Genomic DNA, 22,511 nt, shown 5'->3' with positions numbered 1-22,511 from the left:
AATCTTTGAGTTACAACTTTTCATTTTATGTTGTTTTCATGTCTGTAGATGCAAAAACAATGCCCACAGCTACAAAAATTTGTAGAAATATTACATTGGCTCAAAGAAATGTAGTGAACACTCTCCAATGCAAATGCTAACCATTCGCAGACAACATTTTGCAACCTGAAAAATATTCAAACTTGTTAAGGTATATTTTGCAGGTTGCAAGATGTTATCCACAAATGGATAACACTTGCATTAAAGCTATTGAACATACTGAGGACCGATATCCTGACTAATGATATGCTTGTGGAAGGATGTTGCTGTTGCACTAGTGCAAAGCTGTTGTGCTAGCTACTTGTACTAAGCCTGGAGCCTAGGATTGCATTACCGCAAACATGTTTGCACTTGCACAACAGGTGTGCAACCTGTGGCATGTCTCATGACTTTTAAAGGGAATTTTCATGCAACAGCACTATAGTGGAAGAGCACAATTCCACAATTCCCACTTTTAGTGCAACTTTGCACTAAAGTTATACTTCTTGTGCTAGTGTAACTTTGTTCATTATGCAGGTGCTTCATTAGTCAACAGTTGGCTCTACAAAAATATAAGCACTAAAGAAACACCAGTTGCAGGGGAGTAACAGCAGGAGAGAGGGCATGCCCTCAACTCCTGCCTGTGGCTTCCAGAGGCATCTGGTGAGCCACTGTGTGAAACAGGATGCTGGACTAGATGGGCATTGGGCCTGAGCCAGCAGGGCTGTTCTTCTGTTCTTAAATTTCAGGGTGCTTGTTCAAAACTGGAAACTAAGTTTTCAAGTAGGTATATTTTACTCTGAGAAAAATGTGAATTTCACAACAAATGTGAAATTTGAAAGACGTGTCTGTCAACACTGTGTGACTTTTCCAGGAACAACTGTGTGATTGTGTACGTTGCTTACTCTAGTAAGCATTTGAACAAGAATTTAAGGATAAAATAGCCTATAGGGTTTTTTCCCCAGAGAACTGTTGTGATGATGAACATTTCAGTAACACAGATCTGAGAGGTAGTACATGAAAAATATTGTACAACCTCTCCTAGAATATATGTATAATTCTAGAAAGGAATCTTTACCTATGGAAATCTTGAAATAAAGAATTACTTGGATCCTACTCCTGCTAATCTAGTGCCTCATTATAATATTAGTAAAATGGAGTTCTTGCTTTTTCCAAATTTCACTTGTGACTTCCTCACTTGTGACTAACATTCAGTTATTTGACCTAACTATAAATGCTGACGCATGATGGTTTTACAGTGGGTGTTCCAGATTGCTTACTAATGCATCTTTATTTGAAAGTTATAACACCACCAGTTTTAAAAGCTACAAAACTGGTTCTGGCACAAAACTTCAACTATCCTCCCACCAAATTTTATGTAATTGCATCAAGGATGGTACTTGCTTGAGCACTAGCTGAGATTTTAAACTCATTCACTTTCACTGCTATTGATCCTTCCATGGAAGGCCTGTGAACACATAGCAACTGTTACAATGAAGGTCAAAACTAGATAGTGTGGGACATCCATGATCAGGATCTCACAGTCTTTTAAAAGTCAAAAGCAAGGGGGGTGGAGGAAGTTAGACTGGGGCCCTGGTGGTTGGGAAGGGATGAATAAGCCTTTATCTCTGCTCTGTTTTTCCAGTTCAAATCATCATGCCCCCCAACCCTGAAACTGCTATTTCTACCACGGATGAAAACAAACACATATCCATATATTTTCTACCACTAAATATAGCAGTGGGCGGGTGGGGGGGGGAGCAATTTTGCACAGTAGTGTGGGGGTAAAAGGTTAATTTACCAGTGCTTCAGGCCTAATCTGATTCCTTCCTCTTTTCCCACCAGGGCTGATTCTAGAAATTTTGGGGCCTACTGCAAAATTAGGTTTGGGGCCCCTATATACAGCTAATTATATAGGCTATATAAGCTCCAGGCTACTCTGTTGAGGGGTGGGTGAGGGTCCGTGGGCGGGGAGGTGGAGTGCTGTGGTCTATAAGAATAACCTTTCCCTTACCAGGATCCCTGTTAGAGTGTCAGACCATATCGAATGTATGTACTTAAGTCTGAGGACCAGGGATAGACTGGGACTTCTGTTGCTGTACCGATCGCCCCGCTGCTCAACAGGGTCCCTAAACGAGCTGACTGACTTGGTCTCAGACTTGGTGTTAGAGTCCCCCAGGCTTGTAGTGCTGGGGGACTTCAATGTTCACTTTGGGACCAAGCTGTCCGGGGCGGCTCAGGAGTTCATAGCGGCCATGACGACTATGGGCCTATCCCAAGTGGTCTAGGGGCCAACGCACATTGCTGGTCACATGCTTGATTTGGACTTTCCCTCTGATCAGGGTGGTGTTCCGTGGGTGGGGAATCCTGTGATTTCCCCATTGTTATGGACAGACCACCATCTGGTTAAGGTCGGACTCACAATCACTTCCCACCTTCACGGGGGCGAGGGACCTATTAGGATGATCCGCCTGAGAAGGTTATTGGATCTCATAGGATTTCAAGAAGTCTTGGAGGGATTTAGTGTTGGCTCTGCTGGTGATCCTGTTGATGCCCTGGTAGAGAATTGGAACAGCAAACTCACTGGGGCAGTAGACATGACTGCTCCTAAGCGTCCTCTCCGACCTGCTTCAAAATTGGCCCCTTGGTATACGGAAGAACTACAGGGGCTGAAGCAGCGAGGTAGACGACTGGAGCGCAAGTGGAGAAAGACTCGGCTTGAATCCGACAGATTGCAACATAGAGCTCATTTGAAGACCTATGCTCAGGCAATACGTGCGGCAAAGAAGCTATTCTTTTCTGCCCGTATTGCATCCACAAGTTCACATCTGGTGGAGCTGTTCAGGGTTGTGAGAGGGCTAGTGAGTGCCACTCCTCCCTTGAATCAGAATCTGGAATCATCAATCACCCACTGTGATGTGTTTAATGAATTATTGTGTGATTAGGTTGGATCGGTTCCAGTTTGTGACTCCTGAGGATGTGGACAAGCTGATTGGAATGGTGCGGCCTACCACCTGTTCTCTTGACCCTTGTCCAACATGGCTTATATTATCTGGCAGGGGGGTTGTTGTAGAAGGCCTGGTAGAGATTATAAATGTGTCTCTGAGGGAAGGTAGAATGCCTCCTTGTCTTAAGGAGGCAATTATTAGACCGCTTCTGAAGAAGCCTACCCTGGATCCCTCGGATTTGAACAACTACAGGCCTGTCTCCAACCTTCCATGGCTGCGCAAGGTAATTGAGAGGGTGGTGGCCTCTCAGCTCCAGACAGTCTTGGATGAAACTGATTATCTTGACCCATTTCAAACTGGCTTTCGGGCTGGCTATGGGGTGGAGACTGCTTTGGTCGGCCTGATGGATGATCTCCAATTGGCAATTAACAGAGGAAGTGTGACTCTGTTGGTCCTTCTGGACCTCTCGGCGGCTTTTGATACTATCAACCATAGTATCCTTCTGGAGTGTCTGAGGGGGTTGGGAGTTGGAGGCACTGCTTTGCAGGGGTTCCACTCCTACCTCTCGGGCAGGTTCCAGATGTTGTCCCTTGGAGACTGCTGTTCTTAAAAATCTGAACTTTTGTATGGTGTTCCCCAGGGCTCCATATTGTCTCCAATGTTGTTTAATATCTACATGAAACCGCTGGAAGAGATCATCAGGAGATTTGGTGCAGGGTGCTACCAGTATGCTGATGACACCCAAATCTATTTCTCCATGTCAGCATCATCAGGAGAGGGCATAACCTCCCTAAATGCCTGCCTGGAGTCGGTGATGGGCTGGATGAGGGATAACAAACTGAGACTGAATCCGGCTAAGACGGAGGTACTCATTGTCCGGGGTTAGAACTCGAGAGATGATTTTGATCTGCCTGTTCTGGATGGGATCACACTTCCCCAGAAGGAACAGTTATGCAGTCTAAGGGTGCTTCTGGATCTGAGCCTCTCCCTGGTGTCCCAGGTTGAGGCAGTGGCCAGAAGTGCCTTCTATCAGCTTTGGCTGATACACCAGCTGTTTCCGTTTCTTGAGGTGAATGACCTCAAAACAGTGGTACATCTGCTGGTAAGCTCCAGACTGGATTACTGTAATGTGCTCTATGTGGGGCTGCCCTTATACGTAGTCCAGAAACTGCAGCTGGTCCACAGTGCGGCAGCCAGGCTGGTCTCTGGATCATCTCGGAGAGAACATATAACTCCTGTATTAAAGGAGCTACACTGGCTGCCGATATGTTTCCGGGCAAAATACAAGGTGCTGGTTATAACCTAGAAAGCCCTAAACAGTTTGGGACCTGGGTATTTAAGGGAACGCCTTCTTCTGCATGAACCCCACCACCCACTGAGATCTGCTGGAGAGGTCTGTCTGCATTTGCCACCGGCTCGTCTGGTGGCCACTCAGGGACGGGCCTTCTCCGCTGCTGCCCTGAGGCTTTGGAATGCACTCCCTAGTGAAATAAGAGCCTCCCCATCTATGACAGCTTTTAAAAAGTCTTTAAAAACACATTTCTTCACCCAGGCTTTTAATTTATTATTTATTTATTTATTAGATTTATATCGCCCTGAGCCTTCTGATACGGCTCAGGGCGATTCACATGATAAAAACAATTAAAAACAAATTAACAATTAAAATCAAACTATTAAAACACAATAAAACCAATAAAACAGCTAAAAGCCCTGAAAATCAGGGCAACAATTTAAAACAGTTTAAAACAATCATTTAAAACTCTGGAAGGCCAGGCCAAATAAGTACGTTTTAAGGGCTCTCTTGAAGGACAGCAATGATCTCAGATTACGAATTTCTGCCGGGAGTGCATTCCATAGCTCAGGAGCAGCTACAGAGAAGGCCCGCCTCTGCGTCGCCACCAGACGAACTGGAGGCAACTGGAGACGGACCTCCTCAGATGACCTTAACATGTGGTGGGGATCATGTAAAAGAAGGCGCTCTCTTAGATTTATTAAGACATTTTTATACCACCCAAAACTTACATCTCTGGGCGGTTTACAATTGATGTTGTTTTAATGGTTTTAATGCTGTTTTTAAATATTATTTTAAGATTTTAAAATTGTAATGTGTGTGTCCCTTTCCCCCCCATTTTTGTCTTAACAAATGTTTTACTTTGTTTTTATTCTGTTGTAAACCACCCAGAGACGTAAGTTTTGGGCAGTATAAAAATGTCTTAATAAATAGATAGATAGATAGATAGATAGAGAACATAAGAACAGCCCTGCTGGATCAGGCCCAAGGCCCATCTAGTCCAGCATCCTGTTTTGCACAGTGGCCCACCAGATGCCGCTGGAAGCCTACAGGCAGGAGTTGAGGGGCAACTGGTACTGTTACTCCCCTGCAATTGCAATTGGGTCATCCAATGAAGCTGACTGGCGGGAGATTTAGTATGGAGAAAAGGAAGGACTTCTTCACACTATCATTAATCTAAGGGATTTAGCAATAGCACTTAGCAATAGCACTTACATTTATATACCGCTCTATAGCTGGAAGCTCTCTAAGCGGTTTACAATGATTTAGCATATTGCCCCCAACATTCTGGGTATTTAGTGTGCAGAACATACATTTTGCATTCAGAAAGTCCTAGGTTCAATTTCTGGCTGCAAGGTTCTTGGGTAGTAGAGCTGGGGAGGAACTCTGAGAGGTGCTGCCAGTCAGGATGGATAATTCTGGGCTAGGCAGACCAAAGTCCTGACTCACTGCAAGGCAGCTTCCTAAGTCTAGGGGAAATCTATGGGATAAAACCCCTGCTTTGCATGCAGAAAGTGCCAGGTCCTTTATCTCCCCACAGCTGACATCATCCTAGGCTGCTCCATGGCTCCTGCCTCTCCTTCTCTCTCAGTAATGGTGGAGGGCCAGCCTGTCTGAAATCCCCAGAGTATGGCTTCTGAGTCTCTCTTGCTCTCATTCTCATGTCCCCTTCCTGTGGCTGTTCTTCTGCACAGACCAGCATGACCACACACTCCCCGCAGATGCTGTGCCCCCCTGCAGTTGCAGTAGGCTTAAACCAGAGCAGGTTCCCACTCACACAGCTGCTTCCAAATTTCAAACAAACAAACAAACAAACAAACTGAGGGGGACCCATGGCCTGTGCCTCATCTAGTTGTTCTGTAAGCCCAACGTTCTTGTTTCCTTTCCCTACAGTTGACCCTAGTCACACTGTTCAAAGCCATTTCCCCCAAGGCTGGTTGACCCATGCATGTTTATCACTTACTAAGGGCAGAACTGAAATATCTCAGCAAAATTTGCATATAACATCAGATGTGATGCCTTTAAATGGAGGCAGTTCACACATTCATTTGTGAGTCATGAAGTGATGAGAACCAAGTGAAGTGCATGAGTGTGTGAATCAGTCCATCATGGTGAAAGTGATCAATAGCCACCTAGTCCAGCCCTCACCCAAAGGCAGGGCCCTCCACACATCATACTATGTAATCCAAATCAATATGCAATCCACAAATGCTATCCACTGTTGTGTAATCTAAGTTCAGATGTATACAGAAGGTGCATGGGAAACAAATAGCTCCATAGGAATCACACAAAGAGCAGATTGTAGGGGGAAATATCCTGCTCTGCCCACTTCCCTCAAAGAGTTGCTACCCAAAGTGGCCTGGGGAAAAACTCCTTCCCAGTGCCTCATATGACAATCAAGTAGACCTTGAGCAAAGACCCTGAGCACTGAGAGCTGAAACACACTACTGGGCACTGCTGCACTGGAGCAGGGGTGAGTGAATAAAACTGCCCAAACTCCAGCGGGATCCTTTACAATGGGGGACTACAAAAAACAAATATGAGAAATAAGAGCCTCCCTGTTCATTCAAATTTTTATTTATTCATTCATTTATTTAGCATATTTGTATACCACCCACTACCAGAGTCTCTAGGTGGTTTACAACATTAAAACGAAACAATATTTTTTTAAAAAACACCTATTTAAAACATATAAAATTTCAAATTAAAATAGCTAAAACCACTTAATAGCTAAAAAGCTTGGCTGAAGAGATATGTATTTAGTTGTTTCTTAAAGGTCAACAGGGATGGAGCAGCTCTAATCTCAGCAGAAAGAATGTTCCACAGCTCTGGGGCAACTACAGAGCAGGCTCACCTCTGAGTCATCACCAGATGAACCGATGGCACCCTCAGACGAACCTCCCCTGAAGATCTTAATAGGTGGTGGGGTTCATAACAAAGAAGGCGTTCTGATGAAGTGTTAGGGAGAGTGCTGTGTTAGGACCTTCTCCTGGACATGACTTTTAAAAAATCAAACCTCTCTGTGCATTGGACATGAGCCAGGGGCGTAGCTAGGGGAGAGGGGGCCCGTTTTCATCCCTCTCTCTGGCGGCCCCCCCATAGTGAGGGAGATAATGAAGAAAATAGAGAAGGGTGGAGCTGGAGGGCTCTCAAGAGCTGGGGGCCCGTGTCCTTTGAACCCTTTTGCTCATTTCTAGATATGCCCCTCAACATGACTTTGCCCTCAGAGTGAAAAGGGCCTTTACTGTCCAAAACTGCATGTGTACAATTCTGACAACAGACCATCCCCTGAACGACTCAAATGGCCTTAGGTTGTCAGGTGCAGAGCTATCACGTACTGGTGTTTTGGTGGTCCTGGGACCTTAAACTTGATCCTATATGCCAGTGTTCTTCACTGTTTTTCAAGTGAGGGCCACTTTGGCAACAGACCTTCAAAATTTAATTTTTATTTATTTATTTATTCGATTTCGAAAATGAAAGCCATTTCCCATTGGGCTGACTTCCACACAGTGCCTCTCTTAAGAGCTCTATGGGGGAAATGCTGGGAAGGGCTACACTTGCCAACACTCCATGCATGCCTTCCAAGATGGTACAGCAGCTCAAGAGGGCTCAGTTTCACTTAAAGGAATCCACTGGCACTGGGCAAAGTGCAACTCTGCAAGCTGGGAATGGCCACCTCTGTACACTGCCAGGAGGACTGTGCAGAGCACTTCAGATTCAGCTGAAGCTTCACACAGGCCCAATAAGCCATTAGTCAGGGAGCCACACTTAGGGTTGATGGAGCCACCGCCACTCACAATGCCATATGCTATTGTGCTAATGTCAGATATTTGGATCCTGATTTTAAAAGTGACCCATAGTACAGTCTATTTAAAATATGATTTCCCCTATTTAATGTCATTTTAAAGTTCTATATTTTGAAGTCCTTAAATAATTTAAAAGTTCCGGGAACAAACTCTGGGGACCCTATAGCCTTCAGCATATTGGCTGCCTCCCAGCCACAATTCTCTGAACTTGCTTTAACACAGAACAGTGGTTTTTGAGAGAGAGCCTCTGGCTGTGTTCATAACGCAGGCCTCAATTAACACTGCCTGAAGAGACACACAGACTCAGTGACGTTAGTGGGTCAAAGTTCTTTGCAGAATTCTATTTAGTGCCTGGAGTGAACTACTTCTAAATGAAAACAAATAACCTGCTTTCACAAAACAACAGGGGCAGGCTCACATACACATCACTAGATCTCTCATCACATGATTTTCCACTACTCGGTCCCTCAGCCTCTGACTACTCCCAGTTGAACTGTGGCCATACAAAGACTTGTGCTTGAGCTGACGTCAGATTACGTGAAACATTCTGTCTGTCAGGCTCAGTCTTTGAGAGCTCACTCACACATGGAAGTCAGCAGCAGTTGAAGCTCCCATTGAGAGATGGAATGGCCATGCCATCAGCCATAGGATAGTCTGTAATTATTTTGGAGCTTAGTGTGCCTCCTCTTTTCAATTCAGCTGCCAGGCTCATCATAGAAAGTTTGATTTAAAAAAAAAATCTACAACTTGGGGGCAGGCAATAGGGATAGTAACAGAGATTCAGTCTTATCAGGGTTGCAGCTCTGCAGTATTCCTGGGTCCACTGCTGTTCCTGGAATTCTAGCTTGTAACATTGGGAAGATAATGGTCTTTATGGTGAGAAAAATGAGACTCTTTATGTTGGAAATAAAGTTGGAGACAGTGATTCATGCTTTTGCTCTGTCACTAGGCAGTTGTGGCTGGGTTCACACAATCACAAGGACTTGGGTTTAAAAATGAATCCAGATAATTAGAAGAGCTGGTCTTGTGGTAGCAAGGATGAATTGTCCCCTTTGCTAAGCACAGTCCACCCTGGTTTGCATTTGAATGGGAGACATGTGTGAGCACTTTGAGAAATTCGCCTTGGGGGATGGGGTCACTCTGGAAAGAGCATCTGCATGCTTGTATGCAAAATGTTCCATGTTCCCTCCCTGGCAGTTCCAGATAGGGCTGAGAGAGACTCCTGCCTGTAACCTTGGAAACACCGCTGCCAGTCTGTATAGACAATGCTGAGCTAGATGGTCCAATGGTCTGGCTTGGTATAAGTCAGCTTCCTATGTTCCTATTAGTGAGCCCTGTGGAGCAGATTGTGGGAACCCAGAGTTTCAGGTTAATCCTGGTCAAACCACTCCAGCATTTAAGCAGGATAGATAACCAGGATTCAAATCATTGGTTTAAGCAGGATTGTCACAGTCATATCCACAGGGCTCACTAACCTCAATTAACTTTTTAACCAGGAGAAGGGGATAGAAGATGGCCCTGCTGCTATTCACCAATTCTTTTTAAAACCTGGCTGCATGTATGCACCACTGTAGCACAAGAAAGGGAAAGTGCATATCCTCTAAATAAAAATAAAAACACAAATATAAAACTAGTTTGAAAAAAAATAAATTTAAGTAGATGTTTATACTTTATTTTTTCAAGTGTTTCTAGCACTCTGTGAGAGTCAAGGAGCAGGAGAATCTGAAACATGTCCAGAAAGGGTTTTACCCTGATTGGCCCCTACAGGTCTTTCCCCCAGGGGTTCCACTTGCTGCTTTCCATCACTATCTCTGCCTCACAGCCCCCTGTGCATAAGCTGTGGATGCAATGGTCCTTGCCTCTTTTGTCAATCTTTCTGTGCCTTTGAAAAACGTTGTGCTTGCATTTTTGCCATTCCTCCCCATCTCTCCAAGCCATCCCTTCCCACTACTATAAAATCAGAGCTGCAAGAAAGTGAAGAGCCCTATGGGCTTGCTGCAGGAATTACTGACAAAAAAATATTCTGACCTGTGCCACACAGAAGGTCAAAATAATTGACCACCATAATAGTCCCTTCTGGCAGTGAGGGCTATGAAGATACAAAAGCTGTCGAGCCCACCGCACTACCCCGCTGACTTATTCTTTATACTGCTTTTACCAAGCAGGTTATTTTATTTATTTCTCAGCTGTAGCAAACCATCATGTTTCCACAGTCTGGCAGACATCCCCACTGCCTTAATGTTCAGCTTGCATTTCCTTTTCTTTAACTTGAGCCAATTTGTTGGGTCTTCAAATTGCTGTGCTCCAGCAAAGTCAATGGAAGCTATAGACACTCAGTGCTCCTGATAACCCAGCTTCTATCTATAGGATTTGAAGCACTTATTTTTTTAAATTAAATTTTACATCCAAATGACATTTTGCAGACAGCAAAATGGCTCTGATCCTGCAATGTACTGAGTGCCTCCTTCAGTCTTTCCATCATTACTGAAGCCTGGGCTAAGAACTACTGCATCCGCTACATGAAATTTTTATGGAGCATATGACTGGCTAACTCTTCCTCAAAGCTTAGACTGTGTATCTGGGGGAACAAGGGGTTATAAAACCACAATAAGTGAAGAATTAGACAACAATGCCGCATCCATTACACCTGTTAAGGAATTGTTCTCTCTCTCTCTCTCTCTAATGGACAAGTTTAATTCATATTCATATTCACAAAGTATCTCGCTTAAGTCACATGTGAGTCCATTTTATTAAAACAATAAATATATTGGGGTTTTTTTTTAAAGCAAAAACCTATTTCAAAAACCTGTTTCTCTAGAATCGTAAAGGAAAGCTTCTTTCCACCTCAGTAATTATTCATTAGTTGTCTTTGTCATTGTACTGGTGCCAAATGTTTGGTTAGCTGGGTCATATGATCAACAAACAAATTTAAGATAATGTCTTCTTTGCTATGAAGCACACCGCCCATTGAAATCATCTGGAGAGGTTTGTCTGCAGTTGCCACCACCTCGTCTGGTAGCTACTCGGGGATGGGCCTTCTCCATTACTGCCCAGAGGCTTTGGAACACACTTCCTGCTGAAATAAGAGTCTCCCCATCTCTTACAACTTTTAAACAGGCAGTCAAGACACATATGTTCCCCCAGGCTTTTAATTAGATACTGTTTTAATTGTGTTTTTAATAGTTTTAACATTTTAAGTTTTAATTATTGAAATGTTTTAATCTTTTTATCGGTTGTTTTGGTTTTGTTGTAAACCACCCAGAAACTTGCATTTTGAGTGGTATACAAATGTGTTAAATAAATAAAATAAATAATAAACCACGATGTGTTTGGGCCTGAAACACGATGTGTTGCGGTGGGGGTGGGTAGGTTGAAACCTCTCAAGCTCACTACTCCCTCTTTAGTTCCCGCATAGAGCAGTGATGTTTTAAATTCTAATTAGGTAAAACAATGTTTCACTGCTTCTCTGAACCCACAGCTGTTTTTTAAGCTGTGAATACAGCTAGATAATAATACCTCTAGGTTCAGATGATACGTGGGGCTGTTGTCTTACCTAACTAGGATGCCGATGGCACATGAGCAGAGAAGATATGGGGAGGAGGGAAAAAATAGGCTCCGGAGGATTCAGGCTGTATTTCCAACCCAATGAGCCATGGTTTGTTGGGTCATCTGAACCAGCCCTATGACTCACTGTCCTGATTAAGGTGGCATTGCAAAGTGCATTTTAGTAACATCCATCTTAAGCTGAACACAAGGTCAATAGATGATTTTGCATTTTATAATCCGCATACAACTTGTTCCGCTAATATATTGCTTATAACCTTTTCTCTCTTGTATGAGTGAAATATGTTAACAATTCAACATTTTAAAGTTAAAACATTTTTAAAAAAATCATTCAAAGCTTTGCAATGTTACTCTTCCCCACCACCGCATTCCTTGGTAATATTTAATGCAATCAGCAGTAATGAGCAAGTGGGCAAAAATGGATGGATAAAAAAGGTATGGATAAAAAGTTTGCTTGTTTTCTCTTCTACATTTGTTTTAATCTCATGCTGGTCACTGACCGAAATAAAGAGATACCAGATGTCAATAGATCTGTGTTCCCAGACAGCAGGAAATATCTTTTGAAATTGAAGAGAGTTTCAGAAGTATATCACTGGAGGGTCTTTTGTACAAAAGAAAAAACCTGAAACATTGCACTGAGAATCATTTGAGGATCCCAGCCACAATGTTTTATCTTGACATTACTTCTAAGAAGTCCTAGAACTATTACAGAATTATCCAAGTACATTTTAAGCTAATAATTTCTGATATAGACTTCACAACATTGTTCCAATATTTTCCAGGAGCTTTACAAGTCTGCTGTGCATGCACATTTCTGCCTACTCTTTCTACATAAGACCAGAGGTGCATCTAGGTAATTTTCAAACCTGAAGGTATTTTGGGGCCCACCCATCCACCCATCCCCAGTTGCCAGCAGAAGATAAGCTGCAATGCATTATTTTTTACACCAGAACATGCCCAGCGGGAGGTTGGAAACTTTTTATTTTTAGAAGCAATTCTGAATAAGATACTTCCCACTGGCCTGCACATACCACATTTGGCATGCACAGTCCTGCCACTTAAAATAGCTGAATGCACTATTTTTTTACACCAGAACATACTCAGGGAAAGCTGGAAACCTTTTTTAATTTTAATTTTTAGAAGGAATTCTGAATAAAATTCTTCCCACGGACCTGCACATACCACATTTGGAAGGACTGCCACTTAAATTAGCTGAATCATGCACTGCAGTGGGCCCGGGCTGGGCCTGACAACCCCCTCCCCCCACAAAATGTCCCACCTGGGGTTAGGGTGGTTGTCCTGCTAGTCCACGCTAGGTGGCCAAGCACGCAATGCTGAAGATGGATTATTGTGGCTGGGGATGATGGGAGTTGTAGTTCAGAAACATCTGGAGTACAGAAGGTGGGAACCCCTGGCTTAGAGGGTTAATGACAGAATTCTCACACAGGTCTAAACTCCAGCACCACCCTTTTAAAATAAATTAAGCATTTTGGAGCCTGGACCTAAAGGCCTTTGGAGGCCCCCTTGCCCCCCCCCCCGCAAATTAAGCATCATCATGCTCTGCTGGGCAACCACACCACCCAGGACAGGACAGACTAAAGAGGATTTGAGGGCAGGCATGGAGCCAGCCGAATGGCAGCCTGGGTCTGGCCCTGCCTGGCAGTCCCTCTAGCAACATCCCATGTGCATGATGTCATGTGCACAGGGCATGGCTTGGGCTCTGGAAGAGCCCTAAGTGAACTCCCCATGCCTGGGCTCCATAGAACCCCGAGCGAGCTCTTCCCTGTCCTTTTCAGGCAGCGTTTGCTGCCTGACAGCCTTTTATTTCCCTGTCTCTCCCTCCAGTGAGGGAGAGAAAAGGAAATAGATGTTGTCAGGCAGCAAACACTGCCTGCAAGGACAGGGGAGGGGGCTCTCCAGAGCCCGGCCATGGGGGGAGGAGAGTTTGCTCAGGGCTCTTCTGGAGCCCGAGCCATGCCTCCCCCTATGGACTTGGGCAGCCCTTTCCATTGGTGGCCCGGTTTCCTTGAACCTGTTGGCACAAAGGTGGCTTCACCCCTGTTTTGGGGGCCCCAGGGGCTGTGGAGGCCCTGGACTTCGGCCCCAAAGTCCACCGGAAGAGCGCCTCTACTCCTTTGATAACATAATGTGTAGATAACAAAGTGCTTTTCTGCTCTACAAAAACCTACCTCTGGTTTTCCCCTCATGACCGTACTTTTAGTAGCTCCTCACAAAAGTGATTCCTCTCCGGCTACCCCCCTTCACCAAGCAAATTCACAAAGCTACATTTGTAATGGTCATATCCAGAGATCAGCCCAGGGATCCATTTTCAGTGCCAAGGCTGAATCCAAAGAACACAGCCACTCTATTCTGTACTCTGACTAGACAAAAAAGTTCACTTGAGGTCCCCTTCTGCCTCCCCTTTCTCTAGCCACAGCAGCTGAGTTTCCCCCCAAACAAAGGCAAGACTTCTGACAAAGGGCAGGGTGATGGCTTTTTATCCATGGATCTGAGAAAGGTGGAAACTCTTCTCAGATTATGATGCTTAAGAGAGAGCACCTGAGTCAAGAAAACAAAATTACCTCCTTCTCAAAAGGGAGATTTTTTAAAATGGTGTGACCATCAGAAAGTGGCAACATTAATCTCATTCTTCTAGTGCTCGCTCACCTGCCTTTCTGGAGCATGCACTTACTATTAATTGTGAGGCTTCACTGCCATAAGCGTAGCACAGTTACAGATATAGGTTTTGCTGCTGATCATCACAAACATGTCAGCCTTAAAGATATGGGCCTCATTTTCCTCCCCTTCTGTATTATAAGTTGATAATGAAATTAAGGGTGAAGACAAACAGGCATTCCCAGTGTGGTCAAAACGGTATAGACACACATTCTCTGCCCTGAAAACAAATGCCTTGGAAAGCAGCAAATGTGTGTTGAAACCACTTGAATCATACTTTAGAGTGCCTGTCTTCACATGTATGAGAACAACTAATATTATGCCTGTCTATTTAAAACATTTTGTGTCTAACCCTAACTCATGGCAGAATTTAATGCCACGTTAGGATCAGATGAGTACAGGTCAGACACTCTCTATAAAACCCACTGGGTTATGAGTACTTTTCATTCTGCCTCTTCATTTGGTTGCCAGGGGCACAATACTCTTTCAAAAGACCCTGTCTACCTGGAAGCATATATCTTCTGAAATCTGTCTCGTATGATCCGATACAGAGCTTCTTTAAATAATCCATTCAGTTCAGAATGAAAACTCCCATGAAACTCTTGCTGTATAGCAGCATCCCTTCTGTACACCCTTGTATTTGCTTCCTTCCCCTACCCTTTACCTGTCTAGTTTCAGGCTTTCCCCTAATTTTCTTGTAAACTCTTGGGGCAGGGTGGACCTGATGATTTGTCAAACTGCAGCTCTTTAATATAACTGCTACAACAGAAGTTGCTCAGATCTCCTACATTTGCAAGGGTGCAAGGGATAAATAGGCATGTCAGTGTCCACCTCTTTCCACATGTGCTCTGTTTACTAAGAGTACCACCTTATCCATTCACCATGCTGGACCAAAAGGGGCACATAAAATATGCACTTGCAGTGACTGTTTTGCAGCTGTGGAATCCTCTCCTCCTGGAAGTTTGCTAAACCCTGAGCTGTCTTCAATACGTTGTAGAAGAGTTTTGTTTGGGCTGATACTTGCGGGGGGGGGGGGGAATAAAAAGAATGAAGGAAAGACGCACAGCCGGCCCCTTAACATGCACTCCCCCTCTGCAACTAATTCAGAAGCAAGTCATGGACTTGGCTCTCATCCTTTATTTTTAAATTTTAATTGTAATATTTTATAGCTAAAACAACTGCAAAGACTTCAGACAATCTGAGTTTGCTCCAAAGATAAAGACTGAACAATTCTGCATATAACTATCATACTTTAAACCACACCCCCTCCTCTTTAATCCCAGTTCTCTAGGTTCATTATTATTCAATGCTGCATTTCTCCCATTCCTGCTTCACTTGGGAATTAGCTAGAAGCAATGATGCAAAACATATAATGGCTAAGAGCTATAATGGGAGGAGCACTTACCTATATTGTGTCAGGGTCTCCATGGCCTGAAAAGAGAATCTCATGACCTGAGGCTGCACCTAGCCTACTCCCACACCTGGGAGCTGTGTGTGCTCTGAAGCCTGAGCTGAACACAGAAACACAGGAAGCTGCTTTATACCAAGTCAGACCATTGGTTCATCTAGCTCAGAATTGTCTACATAAACTGTCAGAGGCTCTCCAAATTTCAGGCAGTACACTTTTGCAGCCCAACCTGGAGATATCAGGGATTGAACTAGGGACCTTCTGCATTCAAAGTAGATGCTCTGCCACTGAGCTATGGTTCCATCAGTATGCAAAATAAGCCCCTGAAATGGGCAGGCAGGATGAAAACTCTGAATAGGCCTAATATATAAATATTAGGAACCTGGCCTTTGGACTTTGCCTGGTCAAAATAGCATACCTTCTGCCTGCTACATATCAGCTTCCAGCTCAAGCCTGCATCTCCATCAACTGACCTCAAGCTTTTTGAGCTGGAGAACATTCCCTCTGTTCTATGTCTGGATTTTGGTCCTGACACACAGCTTCTGCCTTTTTACAGATTTTTCCTGACGCACTGATCTTGAGACATGTAGATCAGCAGAAAAGCAGTGAAGCAGTGTGAGCCACAGGGTTTGAATACATAATAGGTATACAGTCAACTCCTAAGAGACACCTGTGGAGTTGTGTCCTAAATGTTTGGACTTAACCAAGTATATATGCTTTGGGTTTTCACAGAATTTGGGAAATTTTGATATGAATATTATCAAATATCCATTATGCATTGTGTAAATTAATATTCATAGTAAAATAACCCATGGGGTGGAGAAAGTGGATAAAACAGCATTTTTCTCCTTCTTCCATGACACTAGAACCCAGAGTCATCCAATAAAACTGACTGACAGCAGACAAGACAGAAAGGGGAGATGCTTCTTAATTATGCAGGATGGTTAGTTCAAAATGGCTCCACGAGCTCAGATGACTTCAAAAAGGCATTTGAAAAATTCATAAAGGATAAGTGTCATAAAGGGACAGTAAGTCATGATTCTAGTCATGATGGCTACATGCTACCTGGAGGTTCAAAGGCAGTTTGCCTCTGCATACCAGTTGCTCGGAAGCAACAGAGGGTGCTATTTGCCTTCGTGTCCTGCGCGTGGCTTCCCAGAAGCATCTGGATGGCCACTGTAGGGAAGAGGATACTGAACTAGAGGGACTTCTGCCTTGATCCAGCCAGGCTCTTAGGATATGTTTATGTCTGAAAATGACGGTATTAGTAAAAGGCAAGGAAGAAAAGAACCAGCATGGTGGCTAAATTAAAGACAGAGAACCAGAGCCTAGCAGTCATAGAGAGGGGCTGAAGGGACTGTGTAGAGCCCAGAAACTTGGACCCCTGGGCACAGAAAGATCAGACCAAATCCTGCAACCTCCCAGTGGATACAAAATCTTGAGCACACATTACCTGCACATTTTCAAACTTCTCTCTTCTGGCACGAGTACTAGAAATGTGATTTCCCCCTCTAAAAATGTAATTTGGGATTCACAGAAAACTAACCTGTGCACCGCCATTCTGCATTGTATCTATGCCCACGCTTAATGCAGAACTGCCATGGCCTGTTTGCTGTGATAATCTTTCCCATTTTGCAAGAAGCTTGTGAGGAAGGCAGATAACAGTACAAAAACAGCAGCTTGAGGATTAAAACTTGCAACAAGGGACTTTATGAGCAGAATGACCTTCCTGCAGTTTCCAAAAGAAACTCAGCACTTAAAGTGAGGGCAAAGCTATGTTTAAAGGGTAACGGTGGTGAGCCCTATAACTTCCAAGCTACCTGCCTAAGAATGCTTGTATAGCTGTTGGCCCACAACAGCACATTCAATAAAACATCCTGGAACATCTTTTAGGGCAGGAAGGGGGGCACTTGCAACCCACTTTCAAACACAGTGAAACTGAGGAATGGAAGAAAGTGGGTAATCTAGGCAAGTCATTGAACTCAAAAGGACCTTGGGGCACAGAAGCCCTTGATGCAAGCTAGGTATTTTGGTGGCTAGGCTATGAAACCAAAGAGACCAAGGATGCAGCTGGCTTAGAAACAGGCCCATTGCACTCTTGTGGAATTCACGGTCGCTGGAGTTATATGCAATTAATTGATCTATTTTCTGTGATGAAATCCCTCTGAATAGTGTAAATGCCGTCTGCCAAAACACATCCATTATATGCGCCTTCTTTTAGGGCATTGGACCTCTGATATATTTGACACTGTTCGACAGCCCCAGGCCTTCCTCATTCTTACAATCACTTGGCTATTTCCCCCTTGTTTATTAAAAAGGGGTGTGTGTGAAGAAATAAAGAGGGGGAAATGCCATCCTTTCCTCCTTGATAGATGATTACAATTTGCTTGTTGGCTGCACTGAGCAATGAAATCCTGGAGCCCAGCTGGCTCATATTCACCCTGCAGTTATGAGGAATAATTACAGCAGGTCTGGTGTGCTCACAGGGTAGTGTTACCTCAGGAAAGGTTACACAAGCCAGATAAGCTGCATGGCTTGCTCTTCTTTGTGCTATAAGTGGTACCCCATCCCTGCCATCTCCAGTTCTACGATGACCAAGCAAGCCAAAACGCTTCTATAGCTTTCCAGTGGGCTGCAGGTTCTCTTTAGTTCAACTGTCTGAGTGCACGCTTGCTGGTTCCCCCCCGCCTTTTTTTAATCAGAACACCCATTTCCAGATCCACCTTTCTTATCCATGTGACATACTGCCCCCCACCCCTGACTTCCACCACTCTAGCCAGCAGTCTTGCTCTCCCAGAAGGTCTCCATTGCTGACCTTGTGATTTATGAGGCCCAGGGGAGAATGAAGCAGGATATACTTTCCTCTTCCTTCTCGCCTGCCTGGGTAATCTGAACAGCAGCTGTTTCTTTCATCCCTTCCTGCTCTTACTTGCCAAAGGAAGAAACTGGCCTATGCAGTCAGCAGTGTGGGTTACAAGAGGTCCTCCAAAGAGCAGGGTTAGAAGCCAACAACTGATCTGTGCTTAAGGCTACTTCCCAAAGGTTTCTCAAGTCTTCCAGCTGCTCTCTTCATCAAACAATGTTTTCTACTAGATTCCAGAAACAAAAAGGTTTCTCACTAAGGGTTAGTCCAAACACCACAAATCTAGTGACAGGGAGACTCTCTCTCTACTGACTCTGATGAGATCTGTATGAAGTGCTCTATGGGGTTCTTCATTTTGTTTTTAAGTACCCCTTGCCAGAATGAAGCCATGCACTCAGTTAATAGGAATGAACATAGTTCCACTGCAGCAACTGTGTTATAACATGCTTTTACATCAGTTTGACTCCAGGTGTTTGCACAATGCAATAGAGTCTAATGCATCAGGTACCGGGTTTGTTCCTAGAGAGCCTGAACCACATCTCCAGCTTTCATAACTCTATGATGACTAGGAAATCATCTTAAAATGCTGTAACAGTCTTCTTGCTTTTTAAGCTTAGAAACAACTTTGTTTCCAGGAGCATTGTAAACCTGAACTAAAGTTTGGAAAGTGCTGCAAACAGACAGTGCTGAAATGTGAAGTGTTAGTGTGGTCCTGTGGCACTTAAGCTTATACCTAGCTTGCAATTTAAATCCACACTCAGCCACAGATTCCCTGGAAAACCTTAGGACAAATCTCAGCCTCAGTTCACAATCTATTTTTAAAAATGGGAATATCAGTGGCCTACCTCACAAGATTATTGTGACAATAAATGTCATAATAACCCACCCAAATGCCACTTACTTTCTTTTTTCTTGGCTGATTGTATATCTACCAGTTATAATTTCCATTTGCTTACCTTATAAGCCATGAAACCAGAACAGAGATAATCAAAGATATCCAACAATAACAAAAACCAGTTCAGATCTCTACTGGCTGGTGTCCCTCCTCTTATCTATCAAGATTTCTATTTTATTTACACCCCTCACTTTGGCATGTGAATGCTTGCATATCACAAAACAAGAATCCCTGTTCCCAGCTAAAAAAGCAAAACGTTCATGCCACTTCCTTAGCCCAAGACATTCCCCCTCATAATATGCTTATATGAAACCGACCTTGTTCCAAAGCCAGTGTAAATCAGCATCACCCTACTGAATTCAGCTGGAGAGATACAGAGTCACTCCAGCCACGAGCCTGACCCCAGAAAGCTTCCCGATATGGGGCCGAGATCAGTACTTACTTTCAAAGAATACGCCAAGGCAATGAAACCCAGACAGCAGAAATTGAGGTATACAAAGTTGAAGATGGACCAGAGATAATAATCGTTCACTTCAGTGGTGTCTGGGTAGATTTCAATCACCGTGGTGGGATTAGTCATCGTCTTCTTTTCTACGGAGTGTTTGCATTGGACTGGTGGCCGCAGGCTATCCCCTTTGCAGCTCTTGTTCTCCATGAGGCAAACAGCAGAAGAGGGAGACAGGACAGGCGATCCTTGCTGTACAGGAGGCGTCTTGGAGATACAAGCAAAGCACCCCTGTTGGGGTGCGTGTGGGGGTCTTCGAGTCCAAAAGGCCCCGTCAAAGGGACATGGAGGGCCCAAGGGGGGTTCCTGTGGTCTCTCCGTGGTGGCAGCCCGTAGTTTACACAACTATATCCCAGCAAAGTGTGATCCCCTGAGAAAGATGGGGAGGAAGAAGGCAGGAAGGATCGGGAAGGAGAAAGATGTGGGAGGGGGGGAAACAGAGTATAAGGATGCAGGAATCGAGAGGTGGGGGCATAGGATGAAGACAGAGGAAGGGGCAGCAAAGAGATTGGGGAGAAAAAAAGGATGGTGAAGGTGGGGTGAAGGGAAGGATTTCCAGGCAAGTAAGGAAGAGAGAGAATACTGTTTACACACATGTACCACAAAGGAGTATTCTCTGGCACACTGAGCAGTCAATGTATGCAGCAGTGTAACAGTTCCTGGTCTCCCTGCAGCTGGGTGTCCCACTCCCAGCTCCCGCAGTATGCTTGGCTTCCCCTCCCCTGCCTCCCACACATAACAGCCCCCGAGTTCATTAACACACTGGGAAAGGCACAGAGCTTGACACATCCATCACACGCTCTTTCTCTCTCGATTCTTCTCCATCCCCACTGTCTTATGTCTATCCCTGCCAAAGTCCTTTGCGGTATTGTCTGACAACAACTCTCTCTTTCTCTCTCCCCACACACACACACACGCGCGCGCGTCCTGTGAACTGTCATTCATTTTCTTCAAAGGAAAGAAACCAAGCAGGACCAGAAAGAGAAAGAAACACTTCCAAAGAAGAGAGCAACGGCTGGCCTGAGATTGGAAAGAGTTCCCAGAGGAGATTCGGCTCTTCCAGGCAGCGCTCCCCTCCCCACCTCCTCCCGGTCCGACCCTTCTCCTCCCCTCTGTTCATCAGAGCCCTCCGGATCTCTGTCTCGTGCCAGGATCGAAGCTGCTTGCTGGGAGCTGCCTGGGTGGGAGATTAAACCGACTCTGTTACTGGAGCAGGCTGTACAGCTGCGACAGATCAGCCCTGCGTTGTCTGTCTCTTGCTCTCTGTCTTTTTCTTCCTCTCTATAGATTTCGCTGAGTCCTCATCTTTGCTGGATTCCTGATGTAATTGACTCCCCCCCCCCATTTCACCTATCAGCATTTTTTCCCTTTTGGACAATGTCACACACGGTCAGGGGTGGCTGTAAGAGGAGAATGGAAAGCGCGGGGAGGAGGGGGGGGGGAGATAAGACCGAAAGAATCTTTCTTTCTCCCCGCCACATCCCATCCCACCTGCCCGTAGTGGCCCCCTGTTTGTTTGTTTGTTTGTCCCTCCCTCCCTCTATGCATCCATGCATCCACTCAACCACCTCTGAGCGGAAAGAGCAGGAGGAGAGGCTACTTACAAGGAGGGAGCCAGGGAGTTGCTGCATCTCCAGCTCAGCACTGCCTCCGGCTCTTCTTCTTTAACAACTGGAGTTGGTGGGGGAGAGGAGGGGAGGGGGAAAGGGAGGGGGAAGAGGTCAACTAGCATCCCCCCCCCGCACCGCTTCCCAGTCAGGGCAAGGCACTGTGGCACACATGCGCCCGTTGGAGCCTTAAGGCTGGCCAGCTCCACATCACCTCTCCGAGGGCACGCTCTTTTGTGGGTCCCCCCTCCCCTCTTTCCCTGCTGCCGCCGCCGCCGCCGCCTTTCTGGTCCCAAGAGCGCGCGCGCATACACACACACACACACATACACACACACACACACACACAGACCTTTTGCGGAGTGGGGGGGGGAATCTGCTCCCCTCCCCCCTTCTTCCACCTACCTGCCGGAAACGCGGCAGGCATCTCCAGGCCACGCGCGCTCGACGCCCAATGAAAGAGTTGGCGTAGCAGCACAGAGAAGCAGAAGGGCCACTTCTGGGAGAGGCGACTTTTGTTCGGAGAAAGTCGCTCACTCAGGCCAGGCCTCCGTACACGGACATCGCCAGAGAGAACTGCCATATGGCACACAGAAGTGGCCAGCAGTGCTGGAAGAGTACTAGGCTCAGCACCCCCCACCCTTCCTCATCCCCTCCAACTGAGGGCTTGGGGGAGAGCATCATGTGGCGAGGACTGGGTGTTACAATGGTGACGCTGAGCAGAGCGCCGAGGGGCAAGAAGTACTCTGTGTGCTCCAGTCATGGGGAATGGATAGAAATTGGATAAATATTGAATGCAGACTGGGCAGACGCACAGACTCCCTCCTATAGAACCATGCCAGAAGTTCCCCCTGCTTAACAAGGGTTGGGAACACAGAAGGGGAATGCAAAGAAGAGGAGCGGGAAATGATGCCAGGTTTTTAGAGTTGG

At 45.2% G+C, this 22,511-nt stretch overlaps 1 protein-coding gene across 2 annotated transcripts in view; it reads right to left on the bottom strand.

The window, feature by feature from the left end:
- The window catches only part of IFITM10 (interferon induced transmembrane protein 10), a 46,139-nt gene extending 23,904 nt beyond the window's left edge, over window positions 1-22,235 (bottom strand). Inside the window, exons 1-3 of one of the 2 annotated variants that reach the window (XM_053293113.1) lie at window positions 21,987-22,235; window positions 21,579-21,645; window positions 19,912-20,344 (exon numbers count right to left, since the gene is read on the bottom strand). In XM_053293113.1, coding sequence (XP_053149088.1) covers window positions 19,912-20,124 — 213 coding nt within the window. In that variant the 5' untranslated portion in view covers window positions 20,125-20,344; window positions 21,579-21,645; window positions 21,987-22,235. The remainder of the gene's footprint in view (window positions 1-19,911; window positions 20,345-21,578; window positions 21,646-21,986) is intronic. The other variant, XM_053293120.1, reaches the window with a different exon arrangement.
- Window positions 22,236-22,511: the final 276 nt, after the last annotated feature.

This window comes from Hemicordylus capensis, chromosome 1, assembly GCF_027244095.1.
Source record: "Hemicordylus capensis ecotype Gifberg chromosome 1, rHemCap1.1.pri, whole genome shotgun sequence".
NCBI classification, from domain to species: domain Eukaryota; kingdom Metazoa; phylum Chordata; class Lepidosauria; order Squamata; family Cordylidae; genus Hemicordylus; species Hemicordylus capensis.
The sequence above is the reverse complement of the archived record's forward strand: the minus strand, read 5'-3'. Positions and strand labels throughout refer to the sequence as shown.